This window comes from Crotalus tigris, unplaced genomic scaffold (assembly GCF_016545835.1).
Source record: "Crotalus tigris isolate CLP2741 ecotype Arizona unplaced genomic scaffold, ASM1654583v1 scf7180000019630.4133010339:1179603, whole genome shotgun sequence".
NCBI classification, from domain to species: domain Eukaryota; kingdom Metazoa; phylum Chordata; class Lepidosauria; order Squamata; family Viperidae; genus Crotalus; species Crotalus tigris.
The window spans coordinates 456,828-484,670 of NW_024097627.1; the positions used below are offsets into that span (position 1 = coordinate 456,828).

A 27,843-nucleotide genomic window follows, 5' to 3' on the forward strand; every position below is an offset into this window, starting at 1 on the left:
TTCTAAGATTTGTTCATCTTTTTAAAGCTTATTTAAAATATCATCCTTATTAGCTTCCTAGTATTATTATCTGTTTTTTTCTCCAAACATCAAAGCCATTATGCAACTAAAACAATCAAAAGGAAAGTTAACAGGGGAGTTATTTATCATCCATTTTAAATGGCATTATTGTGGTCAATTCTAAAATGTCTTTCTTGATTTTATTCTAACAGTAAAGAATCCCTGATATACATTCTCTATTTTTATCAAAACATTAAGAGTTAAATCATACAAATGTTAAAGTGGTTTCATTTTACTCTTCCCTTTTTCTTGGTCTAAATACCTCCATAGCTAAATTAATCTCTACCATTAGGGAGTATGAGGCAACTGCCACAGGCAGCTGATGCTGTAGTTCATGTTACAGTACCTCCTTCCTAGTCATTTCCCCTGAACTTCTTACGCATTCTGGAAAACAAAGCTGATTATGCTACATTACCTGTCTTACATCCTTTAAACTAGGGGTGGATTATAGGGCTGCATCTGACTTAAAATAACCTCCTATATGGCTCAAAAAACTTTTCCACACCAGGTGGGGAAATGTTTTTGTGTTTTGTAACCCCCAGGGTTACTACAAATTCAGGTCTAATATTGGTATCTTCATTATTTACATTGAGATTATGGACTCCTTGTGCACAATATTAGGTAATGATATTTGTTAGCTTCTCCATAAGGACGAAGTCCATTGCTATATTAAATCACGTTTCATAGTTATGAGACATTTATTGTATTGTCTCTATGTATGTTTGCACACAAACCCCTCCCGTCCACGGAGTTTCCAAGTCTGATTCTTTAAATTGACTTTGGTTATTGTATTATTTGTTTTTAATCGGTGAAAGTCGTCTTTAAGGTATCATGTGCCTCCAAGTGAGGGGCAGTTAATCTGATCGTCTGCAAACACATACAGACACACGGAGGGGGGGGGGACGGAGAGGGAAAGAAAGCGGACCCGCAGTTTTCTCTGTAGGTGGGGGCATTAAGTAGATACATTGGTTCCTCGTGCGTATTATGCACGGATCCTTGCCGAATTCGTCTGAATGCCCTAATCAACTCGCATACAAACCTCCTCGCAAGCCCCGTGTTCACACTTTTTTTCCCCCTCTGGGGACAGAGGGCGTGATTAGAGGAGCCACTCAGCCGCCCCCCGCGTTCTTTGTCCTCGCTTTTTCGCGAGACCGCACTTCGCTTCCTTCAGAAGTGCGCCCACTTTCGCTCCCGCCTCCTCCTTCGGGCCAGGTCTTGCATAACGCCATGGCAACGTTGGAACTCGGCGAGACCCACCACCGCTCCCACCAGACAAAACACATTTGAGAAACGTGAGGTGGTGGCGATCACGTGGAGCCGGCGGCCAATGAGGAAAAGAGGGTGGGGCTCGGCTGTCCAGTCATTCAGCAGAGCTGCGTGGAGTCACAGGGCGATCGGCGAGGAGAGAGCGGTGTTTGGGTTGCGGCGAAGCAAGGCAGCGCTTGTGGAAAAAGCCTGGAGGAGGAAGCCTCGCGACCGAGCCGCTCCCTCTCGTTGCCGCCGCGTTTACGGAACGTTGCGGGGCTCCTTCCCCAGCTGTGAGTGGGCGTGTGAGGGCGAGGAAAAAGTGGGTGATGTGTTTCCCGCTGGCGGCCATCTCCACCAAAGCCGCTGCTTCCACCGCCGGAGCCGCTGCCTCCACCGGGTCTTAAGAGACGCGCTCAAGCGGAGGCTTCCGCCCTCAGCTCCTCTCGCCTCGCCCCCGGGTTGACCGGAGAACGGGCCCTTAGTAGCGGGATCTATCCCGACATGAGCCGCGAAGCCAACTTTACTCATTACTGAACAGCCGGCGACGTTCTTCCACCTGGCGAGCCGACCCACTGGACAACTTGGGCCGCCTATCAGAGATGGGAGTGAACTCGGTGCACTGGTTCCGCAAGGGGCTTCGACTCCACGACAACCCAGCGCTGAGGGAAGTCATCGAGGGGGCCGATACGGTGCGCTGCGTGTACATCCTGGACCCCTGGTTTGCGGGCTCCTCCAACGTGGGAATCAACCGGTGGAGGTGAGTGGGCACGAGGCGGAGGTGGAGGCGGCGGCTCCTTGGACGGAGCTGTTCGCTTCTCAGCCCCGTTCGAAGACAATGCGCATGCGCACCGGCGTCTGATTATACAACCTCGGGTCTCCGCGGCCTCCTTAGGAATCGTTTCTGACGTCTCAGCATTCGGTAGGAAGGGAGGGGGATGGTGACTCTCGCCCGCCTGCTTTCGGTGAAACGGGCTTGATGTGCGCTTATTTTCCTCTGAATTCAGCCCTTGTCTCCTAGGAAAGGCATAAAAGGTTACATAAACGGCAAAAGGCTAACCTGGCTTTTCCTTAGGGCATGAGAAAATGCTTAGAAGATTAATATCAAATCATTGGTATTAGGTAGCTTGTGTTGGAGATGTTAAAAGGTTTTGCATGAGTCAAATGGCTCTGTAATCCTTTCGCTGATCCAAAATGGATGTTTATAATCACATTTCTTGAGACAATAGACCTGGGTAACATTTACCAAGCCCCCATGAGATGAAAATTGTATAAGAGATGATTTTGTGTCTTGATTTCCACATTATTTTCCTTGCACTGTAAAAGACTGTAAAAGACACTTAGTTGTAGCTTAGTTTTATATATATATGGTCACACTGCTGTCTCTACTTTTGCTTGCCATGCCCTGTAATGTTCCTAATCGGATCTTTTCCAGTCCCTTCTCAATGCTGACAGCAAAGAAACAATGACATATGCAATCCCTCCTGTTGCTATGCACACACATGCATTTCAATTGGATGTTTCATAACGAGTATTGAGTTTGGTGTGTGTGTGTGTGTGTGTGTGGCCAGAATGGGTGCAGTCTACTGGGTGGGCGTGGATGAAGTGGGTGTGGCCTATTCAGTGGGCATGGCCAGCTCTACATCGTTCAAGCCGGATATGTGAAGTAGACAAAGGCCATTTGCTGGCCACTTCCAGGTGATGGTACATTTCTTCATTCCTCACAAAGGGTGACACCTCCCCAGCATGCACCCAGGGGGTGGGATTGACACAGCAAGGGCTGGTTCCTCACTGTTTCCAGACAGCCTTGTGGAGCTAAGACTGAATGTGTTTCAACGTAGATGGCCACCACAAAATTGTACATTGGCTCCCGGGTGGCCTGGGCCAGGGCCAAGGCAGCAGAGGGCCGTTCCCTCACTGTTTCCAGGATGGCTTTGCGGGCCACATGAAACCACTTTGTGCCCCCCCGCCCTCCCCCCCCCGCCTTGTGTTTGACATGTCTGGAGTAGAACATTGGATGCACCTGTTTGAATGTAGTGTTTAATAAGAAGTGTATTGAGTAAAAATACAAGCTTTTGTGAGCTGCATCAAAATTAGATCAAGTAAAAGCTTCAAACACCCATGCCTTTCAACATTTGTTAGTTGGAAATAATGCTGCTAAACTTATTTTTAGCTGTTTGGTTCTTTTTTTACTTTAAAAAAGATGTAAAATTATTAAATACATGCTGTCTTATAGATTTAATTTAGCACAGTGAGTGTAAACATACTCCTTTAGGGGTATGGAAAGCAGATATTCAATAATAGCAGAAGTATAGCTATTGTTCATCAGTAGAGCATCTCCTTTGCATGTACCAGTCAGAAGTTTAATCCTTGCCAATCTCAGGAAAGTGTTATCTTAGAAAGCCATTCTTAGTATAGACAATTTTGCCAATGATGCAAGGCATCTTTTGAGGTGTAACAGATCAGGGTATAACTGGTAGTTTCAGTAGAATATTTTAAAACATTCTAAAGCAAGGATCAAGGTGTGAATCATTTTCAGATATTTATTAAGGCTCAGTGGTTTTAGGATACCATATTTTTAAAGTCTGAAAACATTTTTCTTTTTGTTTTGACCTAACAATGATCAGTATTATACGACTTGTATAATGGCAACAGCAGTAGTAGCCAGTAGGCAAGAAAAATAAAAAACAAGGCTATTTTCCATAACATGAATTGTGCAGCTCTCTTGTGTGACTAACAGTAATTACCTGGTTGTAGTATCCAGAATTTTTTTCAGGCCTTTATAAATCCAGTGTTAAGCACTTAAATGTCATTTATTTGAAATCCTCCAAGGATTCTGAATTTTTCAGAAACAAGTATGCATGCTAATAAATTTTGCTTGATTGCTGTAATTTGATTCTCAGCAGTTGATTCATTCATTCATCATTAGCATTATATGCAGATAGTGTTCCTGGTTTGTAAGTTACAATAAATTGTGGATGGAATTGCCTGAGACCTCTCACTATTAGGGAGACCAAGAGAAAGAGATTGAACACATGTCAATGGGTTGCTTTCATAGGTCATTCAGTAGTCATTCACAGGTTAGTAAGAATTGTATCTTATTTTCCCTCTGCACACTGCTATTGGCAATTGAAAGTATCCTGGAGAAAGAGGTAAATGAAGAGGAAATGCTTAGAATGTATAGAAAAATTCTGGGCATGATGAAGTGAGGTATATTGGAAACATTGTGATGTAAGATGTGTGCAAAATTCATATTAAACTTATGAATGAATTTCATTATAGCTGACCTACTGACATGCTGTGCATAATTGCTAGCCTGCTGTGACATATAGCAATCATTGACCTCTTTTCATTATTTTCCTCTAGCATAGGTGATGGTATTCATATTGTGAAAGCCTAGTACAGTATTCAGATATTTTACTGTGTAACTCATTTTTTTCTGAATGGGCCTTATTTCTTCATTAACAAATTAAGAAAAATAAATTTGCAACAAGTTACCTTCTTGAAGTCTGTGTTATATGTTCTGTTAAGGTTTATGTGACTCTTATGTAAAATGTCTTTTATTTACTAAATAGTCTATAAACTATTGTTCTATTTTGATATAAAAATAGTTCTTCAGGTACAATAAAATATCAATTATTTTATCTTATTGATATAAAACAGAAATTATCAGTCCTACATATTTCAGAATTTGAAGAAATTGTTGCCATGTGAGTCTGGCTAGTCACAAAAACAAATTGCCCAGGAAATTAAATACAAGGCAGAAATTTCATGTAAGGAAAACTACCTATTTTTTGTAAATACTGGTTTTTCAAAAGTAAGAATAATTATATTTTAGGAATTGAACTAAAATTTTTGTCCCAAGTAGTGAGAAGATGTGTTGTTATTTTTAAGTGATCTTGGAATAGTTGTGTGAGGTTCTGAAATTGCAATTTGTATGATTCACCAGGAAAATGTAAGTGGAAAATTGCAATCAGTTTTCACAATTGTGATAGAATCCTCCAGGGGGCACAAAATTACAGTTCAACACTGCAGGTAGGTTGTGCCCTCAGTTTGCCTAGAAGTGATAAATAAATATCTGTTTTCATCTCTATATTGTGCTCTTTTTTCTTAAGATTTATTGCATATTCATATATATATTTGGTATAGAATTAGGAATATCCTCACAACTAGCAGTTTATTGAGAGTTATTCCTGTAAAATGTTAAATGTCCAATAAAAGAGCTTCTTCCTCAACACTTAATGGTTTTAGAAAAGCGTAAAATGAAATCAAGGTGAGGTACCCTTATGGAGAAATACACTCATGAATATTTTATTTATACTTTATTTCAAGGGAGCCCAACTCTAAAATAACTTGAGTAGCTGACTATTTTAAAACAATATATAATGTAAAAGAAAACAAACTCATACAAATAAAAATCAAAAGATCACAATGAGCTCTAAAATTCTAATGCCAGGGACAAAGCCAGATCTGCAGAAATTTAGGGAACTTTTGCTTTTTCCTAGTGTGTCACGTTATTGGTTTGAAACAAACCAATAATTGAATGATTGCAGATGTGCTATGTGTTGAAGGTTAGAAGAAGTTGATTGAGGACTTCCAGTGTGCTGATGCAGCCACCACGGACATTTAGAAGGTGAGCTCCGTCTTCCACGTTCGATTTCGCATCGCTGGAGGACCCTGGAAAGGGTCGAAAGTCACCCTGTAGGGGCGACAAGTAAGGAGGGGATCCCCGCTTGATCGCAGGAGGGCGGTAGCCCTTCTGCTCAATCCGAGGCAGCCCTCCAAACCAGCGGAGGAAAGACTGCCCATAGAATTATGTCCCGTCACTAGGCTGCAGACAGCCGAAGTCAAATTTACCACCAGGCACCTACAAAGCAGCACGGATGAGACTGAGTGAGATCTGAACCTCTCTTCAATCATAATTATTTTTTCCACCTATATAAGCTGCCCAAAGTATTTTCCCCCCTGTGGAGAGAGGGAAGTGAAATTCTATCCCACCCTCCAAAAGCAGTGGTGACTGACTATCCAGGGGTGTTTAAAACACTGAAAAAATAACTTGATTCTAACTGGATTTTTATCTTTTTTAAATTTGAGGACTAAAAGATTTCTTATTCTTATTGAAGATTTGGATTTTTTACTTACAAAAAAGTAAAATTGAGAAAGGATTATAACAATTTTGGACGTAAAAAAAACCAAAAATCTTAAATGGTGTGGGCAACATCTGCCTTGAACTCTGTGATTGAAAGTCAGAATGCAAATCATATACTGGTAAATTGCCTGAAATGGTATAGGGTTTCCTGCCTGAGCAGGGGGTTGGACTAGATGACCTCCAAGGTCCCTTCCAACATCATCATCATCATTATTATCTTGTGGCTAAAACTGATATTACAGCTTGTTATGGTCTAAAAGAAACTTGGCTTGAAGCCCAAACTATAGATAAGACTTTTGCAACCTTGGCAGATATCAGCTGTGAGAAGCCCAGCTGTGTTTTATACTCAGGGACAAAATTATTTTCAGCTTTTAATTTAACACACCACTAAGAGAACATGGAAGAAGATCAGGAACAGATTCTTTTTATATTGAAAGCAATTTATGAAACTGTTCTTATAGCCACTGATGAAATAAGAAGCTGCAGAAAAGAACAAGATATCAGCCTAGATCAGTGGTTCTCAACCTGTGGGTCGGCACCCCATTTGGGGTCGAACGACCATTTCACGGGAGTCGCCAAACAACGCAGTCCGCCATTTTTTCCCCCTTTTCCTTAGCTGTGCTGCTCCCTTTTATTCTATTGGCTTTTGAAAGCCAATAGAATAGACTCTCTTGAATAGAGTCTAATTCTATTGGCTTTCAAAAGCCAATAGGAATTGTCCAGGCTGTCTCTGCCCTGCTGAGCCCGCCAAAAGTCCCATTCTGCAAACGGTGCTGCACCAGTTGAGTAGTCCTCGACTTACGACCGGTTGGGGGTCGCGGCATTAAAAAGGTTGAGAACCACTGGCCTAGATATACGCACCCAAACTTTGATTACAACTAAAGAACCAACTACACAGAATATAATAGAAGAACAATTAAATACTATGATAGAAGATTCAACTGATCGACAAACACAGTTAACGGAAAAACTGGAAAAGGGACTGACAATACTGAAAATGGAAAAGACTTTCTATATAAACCAAAAGAAACCTGAGGATCAAGAAGAAGAACAGACCAAAGGGAAGATAAACATTTCAGGACAACTATGTCGAGATGGAAAAAATAGAGAGACGATTTGTTAGTCCTTCCAAAAAAATGGAGACTGGATGGCCTTTTTTATCTCAAACAACATATATAATAACAGGGAGAACTATTTGATGACTTAAAATCACGGATATGGAAGGCAAGTTGGCAAAGAAAGAAAGCTAGAATAAGGCTGAAGAAAATTGGGGTTTTGACTCATTAGTGAGGATTAAAATAGAATATACTTAAATAGACAAGATGTGTACTTTGAATACTAGATTTTGTTATAAACTGAGAAAAAGAAAAGTTGATTGAAATAGTAATGCTTCTTGCTTAGACACAGAAAAAGTCAAGACAGTATTAGGATGCACAGTTCTCCTGGTTCTTAATTCAGTTACATATCTATGTCCTAAAGCAGAGCCCCAAGCACGTCACAAACTATATATCTGTGTCATATAGCATCTGTGCATAGTAAGTATATACATATAAGTCAGTTTTTGTTCTGGAAAGCTGTGCTAAAAGAAAACCAGTGAAGGTACTTTCTTTTGCATAGATTCCAGATATTTGGACCTCAAATTCCAGAAATCCACAGCCAGCATAGCTGTTGATTAGAATTTTGTGAGTTGAAGTCCACATAACCGGAAGTTGCCACGGTTGAGAAACAATGTATTAGACAAAAATAAGGAGCTCAAACTTCCTTACATGACTCAGATTTTCAATTTAAAAGCAATTTTATACTGTATTAAACTGATAAACAAACAAGTCACTACTACTGAAATAAAAATATTTATAGTATGTATCCATATCTATTATATCAGGGTAAAAATACCAAAATATTGCTATGATTCTGCTGCTGACTTAAAAACATTATGCAGGTGAAACATGACCTTTCAAGAGCAGGATTAGAACCATACAAGTCTGGGTAGAATAGATTTCAATTTAGGTTATTTATACAGAATAGGTTTATTCTTGCTAAGATTGATACAAACTGGGAGGAAATTAACCTTTTATTCAATTATTTGAAAGTCAGTTATATATATGGGATATATTTTTCTTGCCCATATTTTCATAATTGAAAGTTATGTTGCAACTTAGTTGATTTTAGCAATCAGACTTTAATAATTCATAACCAGCCCTAAGAATTTTGCTTGGGACAAAACTTCCCACATCCTGCACTTTTCTCCAACAAAAAAAAAAAGATTTTTGTTTTATTGCATCTTGGCGTATTATAGTAAATGTAGGTCTGTAAACTACATTTAATCCGTTGATGTCCTTTTTGTGATCTTTGAAGTAAAAATAGCTGCATTTACCATTGACAATTGTGAAAATTTAGCAGTTTTGTTCCCATTTTTGCTCTGTGAAAGGAGCCAGAGTTTTCTTTCCACCATATATTTTAGTGGGCCGAATATGTGTATTTCTAATGGTCTGTACTAGCACATGGTAAATCTCTTGGACCTAAAATATTATCCAGCCCTATGTTAGGTTGTCAGAGTAGAATTGTGTGAGAGAAGAGTTATTTAGGGATCCATGACCTTTTCTAGCCCAGATAGGCTTTCAAAAGCCCAAATGTCCTGAGGGCTTTGAGAAGGTTTTGTTTTTAAAGGGATGCCTGAGTGGATGTTATGATGTTAACCAGGTTTAGCCATCATTAGTATGTATCTTCATAGGCATCATAGACATCTTATGTCTTTGCAGATATTAGAACTATGTTGATTTTGATTATATGTTAGTGAGAATGGAGGAATAATGAATGGAAAAGCTTCATAATACATTCTATCAATAGTACAATAATTCATTTTACTGTATTATTTGGCACTTAAATTGGTTAAGCTTTATAGATGCAGTTGTATGAAATACTGTAGACTAGTTTAGTAAGTTTTTATTTCCTTTTTAACAAATGTCTGATTTTGTTTAGAAGTGCAGCCTGATCTCTTCAAAACACTGTGGTGATGAACTTGAAATTCAAGTTATGAAAGTGTGTTGTAGCATGATCTCTAAAGTAGGTCATTGTGACGGGAGCAGTCCAAACAGCCTGCTGGTTGCTAGAGCAATGGCCTATTTAAAAAACTTTCCTGTTGATTCATATTGAAATAAGCTTTTAGAAATCATGTAACAAAACTGGATAAGAGAGACACACCAAAGGTAATAATAGCAAAGATTTATTAAACTGGCTGTCTTTTTCTAGAAAGTTTAAGGGACTTGAGGGATGAAATGATATATATTTATCTTATTACAGTAGATGTTCTCTTTTCCCTATTTTGGCCATCATATTTTCAAATGATTGATGTTATTAACATCTTGAAATAATAAAGAGAAAACCAAGTTTGGATATTAACCTTTTTATAGTGCTTAAAATAAAAATTATGTTAGGAGTAAAGTGAGTTATTAGAGCAGAATCTTATATTCCAATACATAGAGATTTCTTTTATTTTGATTAATATCTTATTAGCATCATTCAATATTTTCCAGATCTTTTGTGCTGTTAAGATAAATTTTGTGTCCAACAGTTTATGTTGGACATATTGTAGTTTTCTGAAAAAAGTTTACTGAAAAAAGATTTACTATCCTCTGAACTTTTGAATTGCACCTTAGCTCAGGCAGAGAGATAATTAGGGCCAGTTGTTTATTATCTTATATAGAGCTGTTTTGCTTCCTATCATCATAGTGAAGGTATTGCCACACAGATTCTATTTGTTTAGAATAATTTTGTTAAATTTTACAAATACAAAGTTAAAAGAAGTACAAACTTAAAAACATATAAAAGGAAAAGGAAAATTAATAGAAAAAAAGAAAAAAGAAAAAGATGCAGGCAGTCCTCAATTTACAACCATTCATTTAGTGACCATTTGAAATTACTGAAAAAAATGACTTATGACCATTTTTTGCACTTATGACTATTGCAGCATCCCCATGGTCATGTGATTAAAATTCAGATGCTTGGACAACTGGCTCATATTTATGACCTTTGCTGTGTCCCGGGGTCATTTGATCATCTTTTGAAACCTTCTGACATGGACAGTCAATGGGGAAGCCAGATTCACTTAACAACTGTGTTACAGACTTAACTGCAGTGATTCACTTAATAACTGTGGCAAGAAAGGTCATGAAATGGGACAAAACTCACTTAACAACTGTCTTGCTTAGCAACAGAAATTTGGGGCTCAATTGTAGTAAGTTGAGGACTACATGTATGTAAAAAATAACCAGTATACCTTCTCTATTTCAGTTAAAAAACTCTCTTCTTGCCATCTCACCCCTTATCAATAATGAAATGGCAAACAGACATCATTTAGTTCTGATTAGCAAAAGTTTATTAAGAGCTACCAAAATTATTAACATATTTTAATCTTAATTAAAAACTTCAATTTTATAATCCAAACTTATCCATCACTCTAAAAAAAGAAAAGAAAATCTCCCCACTTATAACAGATCTTTAAAGTCTCCTCATTCAGTTCTAGTAAAAAGGAAATCCTTTTAACAGCTACCAGAAACTACAAAATACATATTTTAACTTGATCAGATTCACTTTATAAATCTTTTTAATTTTTAAAAGTTTGAGCTTTAATCCCATCAACATCAAGTAGTGTCCCACAAGTTGATTTCTTATCATTTTCTTTCTCTTTGTCTCCTTTCAGAAATGGCTTGAGTACTGTAATTCCTCTTTTGTCTCTTCCTAGAAAGAGTTTCCTTGATTTCATGCATTCCTTTTGTAAATTCAAGATAAGAAGGCTTTCCAAGTCACTCTTCTGATTTATTATTTGTATGTCCTCTTTCATTATTAAGACTTCAGTTGGTTTCATTTATAAATCCATTTTGGCATCATTTACCATATCACTCTTATAGTCTGGCATTTTTAAATCCATTTTCAAAACAATAGCATCTTTTTCCATTTCACTTTTGTAATCCAGCATTTTTTAAATCTCCAAATCCACATTCAAATCAGTTTCAGTCTCTGTTTTATGCAATGAAATCTGTTGTTCTTCTATATCCTTTGCCATAGTATCTATCTTGTAAGTAACTTATTGTAAGTAACTTCTGAGTATATTGTTCCCAAACAGATTTAATATCTTTTATATCCAAATAGTGTTGCTTTTTTTATCCTTTAAGAATAAACTTTTGTTCTCTTCTTTAATTTCCTTCTTATCATCTATTCATTTTCCATGAAAACTTTGGGGAGGGGGGAAGGGAATGGATTTCTTAACAATTAATTTTAAAGACCTCATATATTCTTTTATAAACCTCACAGGTAATATTTTTTTCAAGCCCCATCTAGCCCCTTAATTTTCCAGGATCCACATTCTAGTCCACCCTTTTGCTGTTTTCCAAAAAAGTAAAGCTTTTCTTCTTAATCCTTACACTAACATTGGAGCTATTTAGGCTAAAGACAACTGCAGAATTTACCAAATGTATTACTATAGATGCCTATTGTAGATAATCAGCTTCTTAGATCAGTTTGGCAGTATCTTCTTATACAGGCATACTTTCATTCCTAGCTTAAATCCCTTGCAATTCATGAATGCCCAATAATCAGAGTATATTCTCAAAGTCAACGCTTCAGCAATAGCAGTGGCAGCCTTTGTTCATTTTCAGATGCATACTACAGTATTGGTTCATGAGAAATTAAGGTGGTATTCTTGGTACTGGACAAATAGTCTATTCTTCCAACTACTTAGTCTGGGAGATAAATCAACAGAACTTTTTTTTCTATCACACAACTCACCTGGAGCTTGACCAAGGATGCCTCCATGATCAGATGGGAATTCCTTGTAGGGATTTCAGAGTCTCTGAAATTTGTATGCCACCAAATCACATTGCTGCCTCCAAGACCTAATATTCTACTTAATTGTCTTGAACGGAGCCATGTAAATAATAGTAAAGTCATAGCAAAAGGGAAGCTATTCACAGATGTCAGTTCACTTTATCTGGCCACTGGGCCATATTTTTCTGACATATCAGAAATTTTTTCATCACCCCAGTAAAGGGGTGTATTATGTAGCCCCTCCAATTGAATTTGCCATGTGTACATATACGCAGTCATGCACCTGCATATATGTGACACTCAGGAGCAGCTTACAAAGTTCTTCATGAATTGGAAAAAAGGAATAGCTGCTTTACTGTTTTAAAGAAAGGTGCTTTATACTACTGATTTTGTACAATTCTAGTAAACAACCTGTTGCTGAGATGGGGCAGAGGTGGTGGTTCAAGAAGATCAGCAGCACAGGACACAAGGAGTATTTAACATGTATTTAACATTTTAAGAGACTGCTGTTGCCTTTTTCTTTAAATTTTTTTTTACATGACAGCCAGTGTTTTCTATGTGTAACCCTTAGAATCAGTATTTTTATACAATAGCTATTTCCTAGGCAGTCACTTTAAAATAGCGGAACTTCTATGAGTGCAACTGAAGAATGTTTGAAAAATGAGTTGAATCAGTGTAAACACCAACATACTACAAATAGGGAGCATATTGTTTTAGGGACAGGATGAAGAAGAGAAGAGAAAACAAAGGGATCTTTCTATGCATAGTTGGAGCCTAATACAGATGCATGGTATAGTATCAGTATACAATAAGAAATTTCCAATTAACATTTTTTTTATTTTTAAGAGGAAACAGAATTGTAATTCTATATTGTGTGTAATGTACATTGAGCTGAAATACTTGGAATAGCTATACATCATTATCAAAGTTTGCACACTATCAGCTGTAATCCTCTATTTGTATAATCACAGCATTATTACATCATCTGTGACAGTGTCTCTAAGGATTTCTGAATATACTATGGAAGCTACATACATATACTTACACCACAATATATTTTTGTGTGATGGCTGTAATCTGTAGAACCAAGATAATAGATTATGATTGTTTATAATTGTTTCTGCACAAATCTTGCCTTTGCAGCAAACCTTTTTTAAAAAATATACTTCCTTCATGTCATCTTCCTTACAGATTTCTCCTTCAATGTCTTGAGGACTTGGATGCCAACTTACGAAAATTAAACTCTCGTTTATTTGTGATTAGAGGACAGCCTGCAGATGTATTTCCTAGGCTTTTCAAGGTAAATTTGGATTATTTGAAGATGACTTGAAGCAAATGCAAAAGTATTCACAAGATTCTGGAATATATGTTCAGTGAGATAATTGCCAAACTAAAGTTTATTATGTGAATAGAAAAATATTTCAGGATTTTGGGTTTTCAACTTATACTTAAAAAGTAATCTGTGTAATATTTATTGGGCATAATTTGGCCAAGATTAGCACTACAACATTGGGAATTAAAAATAAAAACCTAGTCAAATTGCTTACTTTTAAATTTTTTATCTTATTTTTTCATATTATAATGTGATTAGATATATTAGATATAAATATTTACCATCTGTAAATTGCAATGATGTGACCATGTGTATGCTTAATTGCATACAATCCGGTTTTATGAATATGGACATTTTAAGAGGGAAATAATAAAAATATAGTTTGGAATCTCAAGGGCATCCTATATTGATACTGAATTATGAATGGTAAAGTCTATTTAATGCTAGGAAAGTGAGGCTAAACCTCTCTAAGGGTTATTAAATCACTCTACATCAGTGGTTCTCAACCTGTGGGTCGGGACCCCATTTGGGGTCGAATGACCATTTCACGGGGGTCGCCAAACCATGCTGTCCGCCATTTTTTTCCCTTTTCCTTAGCTGTCCTACTCCCTCTTATTGGTGGCCACACCCACTTGGGGGTCACCACAACATGGGGAACTGTATTATGGGGTCACGGCATTAGAAAGGTTGAGGATCACTGCTCTACATTTTAATGTAATATTTATTTTATGGGGTTCAGTTCTGTTATATTTGAAAAAGGAAGGCTAAGGTCTGCTCCAGCAGAATTCTTGGCTTGTATATGGAGAATGTTTTTTTTCTGCATTTGCTATTGAAAACAGCCATTTGTTTTTATGCGTTCGGTTATTTTAGTATTTGTTATTCCTTCTTTTTCCTTGATCTGGGACAATTGCAGTTTTGAAAATCACATTATTATTTGAAATTATAGGAATGGAATATTTCAAAACTTTCTATTGAATATGACTCTGAACCATTTGGAAAAGAGAGAGATGCAGCAATTAAGAAATTGGCCACCGAAGCAGGATTGGAAGTCATTGTACGAATATCACATACCTTATATGACTTAGACAAGTAAGTTACCAATTTCTTAAGTGTAAAAGGGGGAAATAATGTTTTATGTAGTATTAATACATACTGATACTGATAGAGGATATAAAATAATTCTGAGTCAACATTTTTATTACAATATTTTCTGTAATATATCAGTTCTTAAAATTATTTAGTAGCATAATGGATGTTTAGATGCCAATCAAATTTAAGCACTATGAAACATTTATATTTACATATGAAACTTGTATACTGCTGATTTCAACAAATTGACTCATGGCAGTTTACAGTAAAAACATAAAACAGCCATGATAAAGAGAAATAAATCATCCATGGTAACAGGATTCAGACAAACGCAACATTAAAATGGTCAGGATAGCTTTAAAAATAAAATATTTTAAACGTTGGAGATGTGAAACCAAAGCAGAAAATTTGGTGATATTTGTACAATAGGGAAAATCTCTATGGAAAAACTGTCTTTAATTATTTCTTGACTGGCAAGCCTGAAGTCAATAGGGAAGCTGTTTCAGAGAACTGGCACTGTAACAGGAAAGCAACACCTCCTCGTAACAGCCACCAAATTAGGGTATCAGCAGTAGCTTCTTTCAGTACAATCTTGCTGTTTAGGGTAATTCTAACTGGATAATGTAGTCCTGGATAAATCTAGCTGGATATGCTTGCAGCATATGCTTGCAGTATCTTAAAGCAAAAATGTATTTTCCTGGGACAGAGGTTCAGCTTGTATGTCCTTCCTTCCTTGGACCTATTTGCCAACAACCCATTAGTACCTGGATTTACCTTTTTAAAGCCCTAATTTTTGGGGGTGTGTGTGTGTGAAAAACATGGAATAGAAATAGACTGCATCTCTTCATTTTGACGATGTCATGAGAAGGACATGAGCTACATGTAATTCACAGGACATAGATTCACCATAGTATTCACCACAGTATTTATGTACAGAGAATATAGAAAGTTATACTCAACTGCTTTTTTAATATTTGAATGCTGGTCTGAAATTTTGTTTCTTTTAGTAATTATTTTGTAACCAATTGTTAAGTAACCTTTCTAATGATCTGTTCATTCATTTGCTGAATAACCAAATTATCATTGATCATTTTATTAATTATTTGTATTAAGATTATTGGATTTATTATATGAGTTCTGCCCTTTAGCCTTTTCTATATTTCTAACTATTCACAATATGAAGTAAATGTCATAACATAATATAGGTAATTAATGTACTGTAGAGTTGCATAATGAATTTATAATGTTTGTAGAAGTATAAACTGGCATTGAATTCTTTGTATGTAGAATTATAGAATTAAATGGAGGCCAGCCACCTCTTACTTATAAGAGATTCCAAACTCTGATAAGTAGAATGGAACCATTGGAGATGCCTGTGGAAACTATCACTGCAGAAGTCATGTCAACATGTACCACCCCAGTTTCTGACGATCATGATGAGAAATATGGTGTTCCATCACTTGAAGAACTAGGTAATCCAAGATATATCATCCTCATTCCTCGACCATTGTTAAAAAATTGTGTCTTCTAATATGTGGTCATAAGTAGGAGACTCTGCTTAGTTTGCTTATAGAAGATAGTAAGGCCTAATACAAGGATCTGAATGATAGTACAGGTAGTTCTCAACTTACGACCACAATTGAGCCCCAAATTTCTGTTGCTAAGCAAGACAGTTGTTAAGTGAATTTGCCCCATTTTATGACCTTTCTTGCCACAGTTAGGTGAATCACTACAGTTGTTAGTAATGTGGTTAAGTGAATCTGGCTTCCCAATTGACTGCTTGTCAGAAGGTTGCAAAAGGGGATCACATGATCCTAGGACATTGCAACTATTGCCAAGTGTCTGGATATTGATCATGTCACCACAAGGATGCTGGAACATTCCTAAGTGTGAAAAATGATCATAATTCACTTTTGACAGTTCCATTGTAACTTTGAATGGTCACTAAATGAATGGTTGTAAGCTGAGGATTACCTGTATCTTGTCATTTAAAATGTTGCTTAAAACTGTCTATAAGAAACTGATTCTGTCTAATTTATTAATGCATGCTTCTTCATAGGCAGTATTCTAGAATATCTATGTAACTTATAATTGAGTAGAGTTTCCAAATAACCATGTAGTGTAGTTCATTGAAAATATTTGCTTTATTTTGAGGAAAAAAAGAGCATATTTCTGGTTGTTAAATTTTGAAGACTTGCTCCTAAATTGGGTGTTGATAACTCACCAAGGATTTATAATATAACAGATTTCAGTATATGTGTCACGGCACTGAGGAACAAATCCTGAATAAATTATTCAAAGTAATCAAAACTTGCAAATTAAGTATTGGGTCCAGTTCAGTGTTTTGATAATATGTGTAACAAAAGTTTAACATACTAAGGTTTTATAATTTATATAAACTGCAGCTTGACTAATAATATTTGACTAATATATTTTATTTTGGTTTCTGTATTATAGGTTTTGATACAGATGGATTGCCTTCTGCCGTTTGGCCAGGAGGAGAAACAGAAGCACTCACGAGATTGGAAAGACATTTGGAAAGAAAGGTACATTATTCACCTTTGTTGTTTGCCAAGTATAAGGGTAATCTTGACTGATGATCACAATTGAGACCAGAATATCAGTCATACATTATTCTGGTTGTTAAGTGAGATGCCCACATGACCACTTTGCTCAACAACTACAATCCTGGCACTCATAGTTGCAGTCACGGAGCACGACGGTTCCTTGATGGGGGAGGCTGTGAGCTGATTATGTGTGTCCTGCAATACAATACAAAGTCATAGACACCCCAGCCCAGCCTTGCAGTGTGGCGCTCATCAGCAGAACTGCCAGGCCTAGGCCTGAAGTAGAGCTGCCAGCCAGCTGCCACTGCTCCAGGCCTTGACTTCAGCCCTAGCACCATCACTGACAATAGAGGCTCCGAGGCGACTTCAGGAAAAAACACTTGGTGTGACCAGGAGCTGCATTGGACAAGCTGTGTGGGCCTCTCAACATTAGGAAAAACTGTCTGAAAGTAAGTGGCATGTGACAGAATCTTGGAAGTGCTGGCCGATGGGAGCAATTGTGCTGTTTTCCAAGGCTTGCACATCTTAGGAATCAATGCAAAGGAGCATTTCTGAGTGGCAGCAGTGATGGCCGCTGGCTAAGATTACTAAAGGCCCCAGGCCTATACTTCAGACCCAGGCCAGCACTGTGGCTGAGTGCTGCTGTTCAGGATGGCCCAAATTCAGGGGGTTATAGGCAGGTAGGGGGTTATAAGGGCAGGTACACTGCCAAGTGCCCAAATTTTTATCATGTGACCAGAGGGGTACTTCAGAGTTTATAATTTTGGGTATAGGTCATAACTCCTTTTGTTCAGTGCCATAATTTCAGACATTGAACAAATGATCATTAAGCGAGAACTATGTAGTTCATTATTTTATAGAGATATGAAAAAAATTGAGCCAGAGTGCTAGTAAAACAAACTTGAAGAGTGCTATCTTCTATATGCTTGTTGTGAAGTTTGAAATACTATAATTTTTATTGAGAAATAATTCTGAATGCTTTAATATTTGATTAGCTGTAATTTTACCTATCAATATACAGTTAAAAATTTTATACTGTATAGGCCCCTGCAATTCCATCTATCTATCCTTTGTAGCCCTTGGGTTTTTAAATCAGCATAGAGTATCAAATAGAAAATTTGGGACATAGACCCCTTGAAGACACAGAAGCTCTACTTCACACTGTAGAATGAACATTGCTATAACAATTTTATTTCAGTAAAGTAGTTTTTTTAGTCTTGTGTTCAAATGCTGGAGAAATAAAGTGCTGCAATGTAAATTTATTAAACCTCTTCAATATAGCATAAATAGTAAGACTTCGTATGTAAATGAGTTAAAAATGTTATGCATAAGTAATTCTCAGATTTTGAGATGCTGATACATAGCTGTTGCCAGGTTGGTTTTTTAAATGCTGTTAAGAAACACATATCAACAAATAATAAATATAAATACCCCTTTCTTTCTTTTTTTCTTTTTAAGGCTTGGGTAGCAAACTTTGAACGCCCTCGAATGAATGCAAATTCCCTTCTTGCAAGTCCAACAGGACTTAGTCCTTATCTACGTTTTGGCTGTTTATCTTGCCGTCTATTTTACTTCAAATTAACAGATTTGTACAAAAAGGTATGAATTGACTATATTTATCAGTAGGTATTTAAGACATGTATTAAAAAGTGAGTTTTTAATCACATCTTATGATTTACAGGTGAAGAAGAACAGCTCTCCCCCTCTTTCCCTCTATGGCCAATTGTTGTGGCGTGAATTCTTTTACACAGCAGCAACTAATAATCCACGATTTGATAAAATGGAAGGCAATCCCATATGTGTGCAGATTCCATGGGACAAAAATCCTGAGGCTTTGGCCAAGTGGGCAGAGGGTCGGACAGGATTCCCTTGGATTGATGCCATTATGACCCAGCTGCGTCAGGAAGGCTGGATCCATCATCTTGCCAGACATGCTGTAGCATGCTTCTTAACTCGAGGTGATCTGTGGATTAGCTGGGAGGAAGGAGTGAAGGTACAATAATCTTTTAATTAACACATTTTGGTATTATCCTTAAGATTTGATATTCAAGTTTGTTTCTAAATAATGTTAAGAAAAGTTGTATTACATAGTTTGTGGTTGATTCTTCTGCAGAACATGAGGTATGTAAATCCTTTTATTATTAAAGTCTTGACATATTTGCTTCTTTAATCAAAAAGGGAAAAAGCTTACCATCCTTTATTTGCAGTTCTGTAACCAAGACTCTTAGACTGAGTTGTGAGGCAATAAAAGTTTTGGAGTTTGCTGCAAGTGTAGTTAATGCAGAATTAGTGGGGTAAATGCATATAACTGTTGTCAACAGCAGTAAATGTTATGTAATATAAAATAATTTAGCTAAGTAGCAACACCTAGTGTTGAGTCAATACTTTATGCATTATAATGTGCATTCAGAATATTTCCTTGTTTTCTCTAATCTGTCCCACACTCAACTTTCTTTAACACATTAAAACATGTATGATAGGTGTTCAATAGAATACAAACAGGCTGATCTTGAGGATTAGATTGTCCTGTAGTATTGTGACTGATTGCTTATGCTAGTGGTTTTAAATATTATGTTTCCAGCAGTGTATTTGCATTATCTGTTTTTATAAATATGTAAGCTACCTTGAGTCTTTTCTGCAGATAAATGAGTTGTCTGCTGACTTAGCACATTTCAAAAGTGGACTGTATAGAGTATGTATTTCTCCTCAGCTTTCTTCTCATATGATTAGACATGGACATTTTAAAAACCAGCATGCCAACAAATTGCTACTTGAAACTGTATTCCCAGAGGGGAAAAAAATAAATACAAGAGTTACATTAATTCAGTGGTTTGGGATTGTTGTTTTTTTTATAGGTATTTGAAGAATTGCTTCTTGATGCAGACTGGAGCGTGAATGCAGGCAGTTGGATGTGGCTGTCTTGCAGCTCATTTTTCCAGCAATTTTTCCATTGTTACTGTCCTGTGGGCTTTGGCAGGAGAACTGATCCTAACGGAGACTATATCAGGTAAAGAACCATTATCAGTTTAAAATGCAACATTACATTGGGTTATTATGATAAATCATAAAAATGATATAAAATTTATTTTCTTTTAATTAAGACGGTATCTACCTATACTCAGAGGTTTTCCTGCAAAGTATATATATGATCCTTGGAATGCCCCTGAGGGAGTCCAGAAAGCTGCAAAATGTATAATAGGAGTAAATTATCCAAAACCAATGGTAAATCATGCTGAAGCGAGTCGATTGAATATTGAAAGGATGAAACAAATCTACCAACAGTTATCCCGATACAGAGGATTGGGTATGATGGAAAGCTTTGAATTTACTTTTTATTTTCATGATTTTTGGCCTGAAAGTCTTAACTGCTGAAATCCTGGTATAATATTTATAATTGGCTGACTGAAGAATGAGAAGTTATTTCTTTTGCACTTTTCTCTAATTTCACCTTTTTTAAAGTTGTAACTTTTAACATTAATGAAGGGCTAATATATTAAGATCACATAAGCTCTGGTCCTTTCAGGATCAGAACATTGCAAAAAAGAAAAAAAGCAGTGGCCTTTAATTTTAGAAACACAGTTAAATGTTATTTAGGGAGAATTTTCTGTATTTTCATGTTAAGGATCAGTTTATTATTAACATTTTTAATTACTATTTGGAGGATTGTTGTCTTCATTGTTCTGAGTGACAGTTCCAATTTTATTGATATTGAATTAAAAATAATGTCTGTATTTGCATGGGATTGATTCTTTAAAAATAATGCTCTAATTCTTATTGAGAAAATCTACTCCTTTTTTGGCTGAAATACAAAGATATGCATTTGAAAAGAGGGCCAAAAACACAGAGAAGCCCTCAAGAGCCTGTACTTCCTTTTGAGGCCACTGCATTTTATTTTGATTAGGCCTCCTTGCTTCAGTGCCTTCTAATGGAAATGGAAATGGAAACGGAAATGGAGGCCTAATGGGATATTCTCCAAGTGAAAATCTCCCTGGTTGTGTTGGTACAAATGGTAAGTTACTCCTATGTTAGAAAAACTAAGAAGCATAAATAACAATCTATTTGGCTGCCTACCAACATAATAATAAGCCAAATTTTCGGAAGTTTTAATATTATATAATACTTCAATTATGGAAAGATTTATAATTAAGCACATTAAATTAATCAAATTAGAATATCTACACACAGGTGTACTGGATTAAAATGCTGAGGAATAGTTATTGTAGAGCAGTTTCAACACATTTCTTTAGCTTGATAAATTACCAAAGAATGTGAGGGATTCAGAATGATATTGCCTCTTTTTTTTCTTGACACAATGTCCATTGTTGCCAGGCCTTTAATTATAGGAAACTAGTACACAGATATTAATCCTAGCTGGTCTGTTCTTTGGGTACACATTTAGGCACCAGATTGAATTGAACTAGCAAAACATTTAGTTGGTGTGCTTCAGGCACAATTCCCCAACTTCTCTGATAACTTCGGCTATTCTTTCTACCTGTTTCTTCCTCCAGAATATATTATATAACATATAAATCTCTAAAGTAATATGTAATGCATATATAAGCATGAATCCTTAAAAAAGAAAAAAAAAGTGAAGATGTATACAGGTAGCCCTCGACTTACAACCACAATTGAGCCCAAAATTTCTGTTGCTGAGACATCTGTTAAGTGAGTTTTGCCCCAATTTTATGACTTTCTTGCATAGTTGTTAAGTGAATCACTATAGTTATTAAGTTAGGGACACAGTTGTTAAGTAAATCTGGCTTCCCCATTGACTCTGTTGCCAGAAGTTTGCAAAAGGTGATCACATGATCCCAGGACAATGCAACCATCATAAATGTGAATCAGTTGTGAAACATCTGCATTTTGATCATGTGGCAGTGGGGATGCTGCAATGGTCGTAAGTGAAAACCAGTCATATGTCACTTTCTCCAATGCTGTTAGCAACTTTGAACAGTCACTAAATGAACTGTTGCAAGTTGAGGACTACTGTATTTCATTCTGCATCTTACAAAATGCATATTGTCGATTATAACTAATAATCTTTCTCAGCTGGAAAAAAGTTTACATTTTACTGTATATATCTATCACATTAATGATACAGGGTTCCCCTATTATTTTGGCTTGTAGGCCCTTTGGAATTTTACAAAATAGCTGCAAAAAAGAGTCTTGTCCATCCATGTAATAACTACCACAAGGATATAATATTTATTGGAATGCTACCTGTCATGTGCTCTAGATAGCTCCTCCCCTTTTCCTTTCCACTCCACTCCCGTCTCCTTTCCTCAGTATTTCTCTACTCAATATCCCAAAATGACTGAATTTTTTACAGCTATGTTTTTTATTTTCTAACCTATGAGAACATATCGGTATTCTCATTCAAACACTATATAAAGGTAATGTAATTGAACAAAAACATTTATAAAAAGTTGACTTTGCAATCATGTATTTAACATCAAATTAACTGATATGCCATTTCCTTCTGTAGAAAAACTAGTCTCATCCTTGGTTCTAATATCTGATATTTTCCCCTTTGGCAGAAATGTCAAGTAGGCCTTGTTGTAACTGTTTACTGGTCTCTGTTTTGCCTGATTTTTTTTTTTTTTTGCATTTATCCATACAGAATTTTTTCAGCTGTGCATTGTTGGAAGGGTTTAATGCATGGACAGCCCATTTCAGATTACCCTATAGCATCTTGATAGGATTTAGATTCAGGCTCTGATCTGGCTATTCTAAAACCCACCTTTTTTTCCTTGGTGAATTTACTGGAATGTTTAGGGACATTGTCATATTCATTCATTAATTCATTCATTCAATGTATTTGCCATCTGTTCTTGCCATGGGACTGCTCTAAATGGCTTACAACAATAAAAAGGAAGAAATAAAAAGAGTGTAAACAGAAATAAAATAATAGAACAATAAAATAAAATGAAAAAGAACACAATAAGAATACATCAATGTGATAACAAAAAGATGGATGGGTGGAAAACAGAGAGCTGAACTTGCTGGGTTGGGCCAGACATGCTGGCAGTTGTTTGAAATCTTCTTCACTTGTAGATAATATTCTGGTCAGTGGATTGATGTCCAAATGATTGGCAATCTTTTAAAATCCCTTCCCAAATTCATAGGCATCTTAAATAATCTTTATGCAGGCCTCAGGGAACTTTTCCAGTCCAGGCATTGTGATGCCACCAGCCAGCTAACTATGTGATAACATGGGTACCTCCCAGATCCTCTCTAACAACATGGTAAACATTTGCATCTGATCTGGTACACCTGTTTTTAATTTTAGCTTTTTGAGGTAGTGATAAATGTAAGGGTATACTTACTTTTTCCACATGTGAAATTTGCATTTAGATTTATTTATATTATACAAATATAAATTGTGCATGATATTAAATACATCCCTTTTATGTGATTCTTATTTTGGAAAACAATATAGATTTGCTTTCTTTCAGGCACTCAAATGGGAACCAGCGAAGGACATACAGGGAATGTTCAAGCATGTACCCTTGGAGAAACTCATACAGGAACAAGTGGAATTCACCAGCAAGGTGAGATAACTCAAAACTACATTCACTATTCCTTCACCCTTAAATAATAAAGTGTGATGCTCAAATCCATTTGTCAAATCAAAATATACTGATTTCAGCTATGTAGTTTCTGCATAAGCATGTTTAAGGATAGTGAATAAAAATAGGAATAGCTCTGGGGAAACCATTATATTACTAGTATAGACTAAGCAGCTAATTATACCTAAAATAGTAAAGTCCAACTGATATCAAAGGAAGTGAGATAGGCATGACAATATTCTTTGCTATGAAGACCTCTAATAACAGCTCTTCATTGTTTTATGGTAACCAAGAGTAATGCTTACCCAGATAACTGAATCATTCAAAGAAATACTTGGTTTAAGATGCAGAGATAGTATGCTTAGGACACTGTGATTTTTATATCTAGGATTTAGATAGTAAAAACTAAGCTTAAGAATACAAAGTGGGAACCTTTACTTTCCAACAATCTTAAATAAAGATACAGAATGGGGCATTATTAAGCAAGGAAGCCAAAACAGGAAATTGTAGTGACTATCTTAGGGGTGCACTCTCAGATACTTTTTGGGTTATTTTGTACTTGTGATTAGGGGTAAGGCTAGATTTCACATTCAAAGATGATATAATTTGAGAATGGTATTTGTGACAGAAAATGTGAGCTAATAAATTCAGTACAATATTTCAAACTGACAGAAAAATTAGTAATACTAAATATTACTTATTAATACTTATTAAAACTAACACAAGAGTTAATGTTGCTTTCTAAATACTTTGTTCAGAAAGTAATGCACTTTTTTTTAATAGGTTACTGTCAAGGGAACAGTGGAATTTTACATTATGCTCATGGGGACAGTAAAAAAACACACTTAATGCAACAAGGTATGATTTCTGTGCATTTTATGATTTTGAGTTAAGTAAAAGTCAAAGACAACATTAAAGTACATGTTTGTCTTCAATTTCTAGGAAGAACATCACTTAGCATTGGAGGGTGTACTGGGAAGCGGCCAAATCCAGAAGAAGGAATTCAAAGTATTGGTCCAAAAGTCCAGCGACAGAGCAGTAATTAATGGGGTAAAACTGAGTTGTGAAGGAAATGATTGATAAACTACATTCTAGTCTCACAAAGAGAAACTAAGTGTGCCTGCTGCATTTTTGGGAGCATAACTTTCTTGGAAGAAGTGGACCAAACATCATTGCATCCTATTTGGCAGTGGCCAAGAACTCCTGTCATATAATCTTAATTCTGAGTGTGACCTGTATTGTCATTTAACAACACCTAGTTTCTATTTTTCCATTAAATTGTGAATTTAATGTGTGTGTTTTTTCTTTGAATTTGCTGAGAGATAAAAACGTTCACTTGAAACCCACTAGTTGTGTAACATTTTGGGTAATGGACAGTATTTATTTTTTCTTGAAATTATTTGTTAATTTTTATGTATCCCAATTTATTTTTATAGTGGGAAGTTTTAAAAAAATATTTCATCTGTTGTGATTTTCTACAGATGATACTTTCCCCTAAGCTTTTTAGTCTAAGCAGTTTAATATTTTTCCATTTTATATTCATTTTTTCCTTTTTCTTAAGATAGACTATCTAGATGCATTCAGGCTAATGTATATGTAGCACATAGATTTAGCTATGTAACTTGAAATATTTTTCTCTTAGAACTTTTAAATTCTTGCATTGCTTCTTAGGTGCATTAGCAGCAGATTTACCAATCAGTTTAGAATAATTAGCCATGCATATTCCCAAACACATTTTGCTCAGAAAAAGCTTAGGTTATTCCTTCTTTCTTGAAGCTTGGGAAGGCATGTGATTCCTAAAGCATTTTGAACTAATAGTATCTTAGAAAAGATGAAGACCTTAAACTATTGAACAGCTTTATCTTTATATTTTGGATAAATGTCAAGAAAAGTTAATAAAATATTTATTGTTGAGGGGTTTTTTTACCGTCTGACACACAATGATGGAGTAACCTATTTTCTAGGTCCTCAGCATGGTTCAGGTGCAAGATATACCTTGATGCCCACCAAGCATACTACTATATTTTTTTAAAAGGTGGGACGGAAAGCTAACATGTTAATATCACTTCAGGCATAATTTCTGACTGTGCTTGATATACAAAGGCATTCTTCACCAATAAAATAATAGATGGCTACAATGCGTTGCTTTTTGGTATATGGATATTTTCTGATTACCATACCTACAGCAGCTGACCAGGCAGGCATTCCCCCTACCTTGCAAATTTCACTGCCTTTGCAGTAAGAAGGGCATAGATGGGGGGAGATAGGGACAGTTAAAGTGCCCCTGCAGTTGAGTGCAAGTGAACCTAAATTTTGATTATGTAAAAACCATAATTTCAGTACAGATCTTATCTCCTTTTGTTCAGTGCTGTAATAACTTTCAGTGGTCACTGAATGAATTGTTGTAAGTTGAGGATTACCTGTAATGCAACATGAACCAAATATTAGTGACTTAATATGAATCAGACTTCACTGATCGTTGCTTCTTCTACAAATTCAGTTTCCTTGTTTACTCCCCATTATCCAGTCAATAGCATCCACTTGTCTGTTGCTCTTTCAGTTTTTTCTTTACTGTTGATGTGCTTAATCTTTGGTTTCTGTATTTGAAATATATTAGTATTTGCATTTTTAACCCCTAAAGGTTGATTTTTTGGTTGCTGCAAACATATAGATCTTAAAGTTTAGTTATGGAAATTAATTTGATACAGCATTGCATGAAACCAATAAATTTTAAATTGAAAGTTCAAATACTTCAGGTACTTTAATGTATTTCAAGTACATTAAAGCCTTTTGAAAAACAGTTTTTTCTTATTTATAACTGATAAGTTTATCCCCAATTTTTTTCCTGTGCTCAGCTTTCATAGCAAATATTCAGCTGCAGTCTTATACACACTTACATATATGTAAATGCAGTTAAACTTGTAGGTTTATGTGTAAATGTACATAAAACTATGATATTTTTTAATTCACGTGATTGTGTATGGGTTCCTTTTCATTCTTGCTTTGTTTCCATTTAACATTCTGTTGACAAGTGTTAACTGCTTACTGAAATCCCTGTATCTAGTTTCTATGCCTGTTTTCTGCTTCTTTTTGTCTTCCAGTTCGCCCATGCCCCCAGCCATTCTTTGGACTTCTCAATGTTAAAAGACACTATATTTTGGAGTCTTATAGCATCTTACAATCCACTTTTACCATCTGCCAGTCAGATATTCCAAAGAGAGTTTGTATTTTTAGTTAAAAATATATACACTTCGCTAACTACTAGATAATCTTTCAGACTCAACAAGCATAGCAACTAGTTTCAATACTAATTAGCAAAATATATTAAAAGATTTCTTGAATTATTTTCTAAGGATTGATTTATTTTTGCCTCTACAGCATTGATAAAAGGGAAGGATCCACACCCTAAGTTTCAGTTTTTGTGAGAGTGCTTGTATTAAAATATGCATTTTCATACATTTATTTTCACACATTCTGAATGGTTCTAAACTAGTATGAATTTTTGGACTGTATGGTTTCTAACTGACTTTTATATGGTTTTTAAAATTTTAAATGACTTTCACTAAGGAAAAAAATAGAGATTTGTAAATAAAACAGTTGACAAGGAGTTTAGTTGCAATGTAAATATAAGCATTCATGATATAGTGATATTCATCTATTTTTGATATTTCATGTAAGGCTTTTATAAATTCTATGGATGGATAGAAAATAGAACATGTCTGAACTACGATGTTGGTTTTTTTTCACATTTTTTTTTTTAAACTTGGAACAGAATTTTTGACCACTTCATGCTCCAGGCTCTTACTTTTCAAATGTTTTCTTATTTTCCAGTGTATAAAATATACTAAAGAGTTTACTTTTTGAAAACCATCTGTATATAAACCCTTTCTGCCAATATTTTTGTTAAAAGTACAAAATTGTCATGAAATGTGTTCCATCCTTGTGTTTCCCACTGCCTTTGTGAAATCAGTGAGGATGCTCTGATTAATAAAAAAAAGTATATATACA

General features: G+C 35.9%; 1 protein-coding gene across 1 annotated transcript; it reads left to right on the forward strand.

The window, feature by feature from the left end:
• The first annotated feature begins 1,033 nt into the window (after window positions 1–1,033).
• Window positions 1,034–27,843, forward strand: CRY1 (cryptochrome circadian regulator 1). Its single transcript, XM_039363904.1, has 13 exons — window positions 1,034–2,065; window positions 13,469–13,577; window positions 14,557–14,699; window positions 15,987–16,171; window positions 17,157–17,245; window positions 18,725–18,865; window positions 18,948–19,259; window positions 20,122–20,273; window positions 20,368–20,570; window positions 21,168–21,275; window positions 23,722–23,817; window positions 24,619–24,693; window positions 24,778–27,843. Exons 1-13 carry the CDS (start codon window positions 1,908–1,910, stop codon window positions 24,879–24,881), a joined length of 1,875 nt encoding a protein of 624 aa, XP_039219838.1. The 5' UTR covers window positions 1,034–1,907; the 3' UTR covers window positions 24,882–27,843.

Bases quoted from the DNA above. Each gene is read 5' to 3' on its own strand.
- CRY1 (XM_039363904.1), top strand. From the start codon at position 1,908: ATGGGAGTGAACTCGGTGCACTGGTTCCGCAAGGGGCTTCGACTCCAC. The intron at 16,172-17,156 runs GTAATCCAAGAT...TCTGTATTATAG, and splicing joins TCCATCACTTGAAGAACTAG to GTTTTGATACAGATGGATTG. The intron at 17,246-18,724 runs GTACATTATTCA...TTTCTTTTTAAG, and splicing joins AAAGACATTTGGAAAGAAAG to GCTTGGGTAGCAAACTTTGA.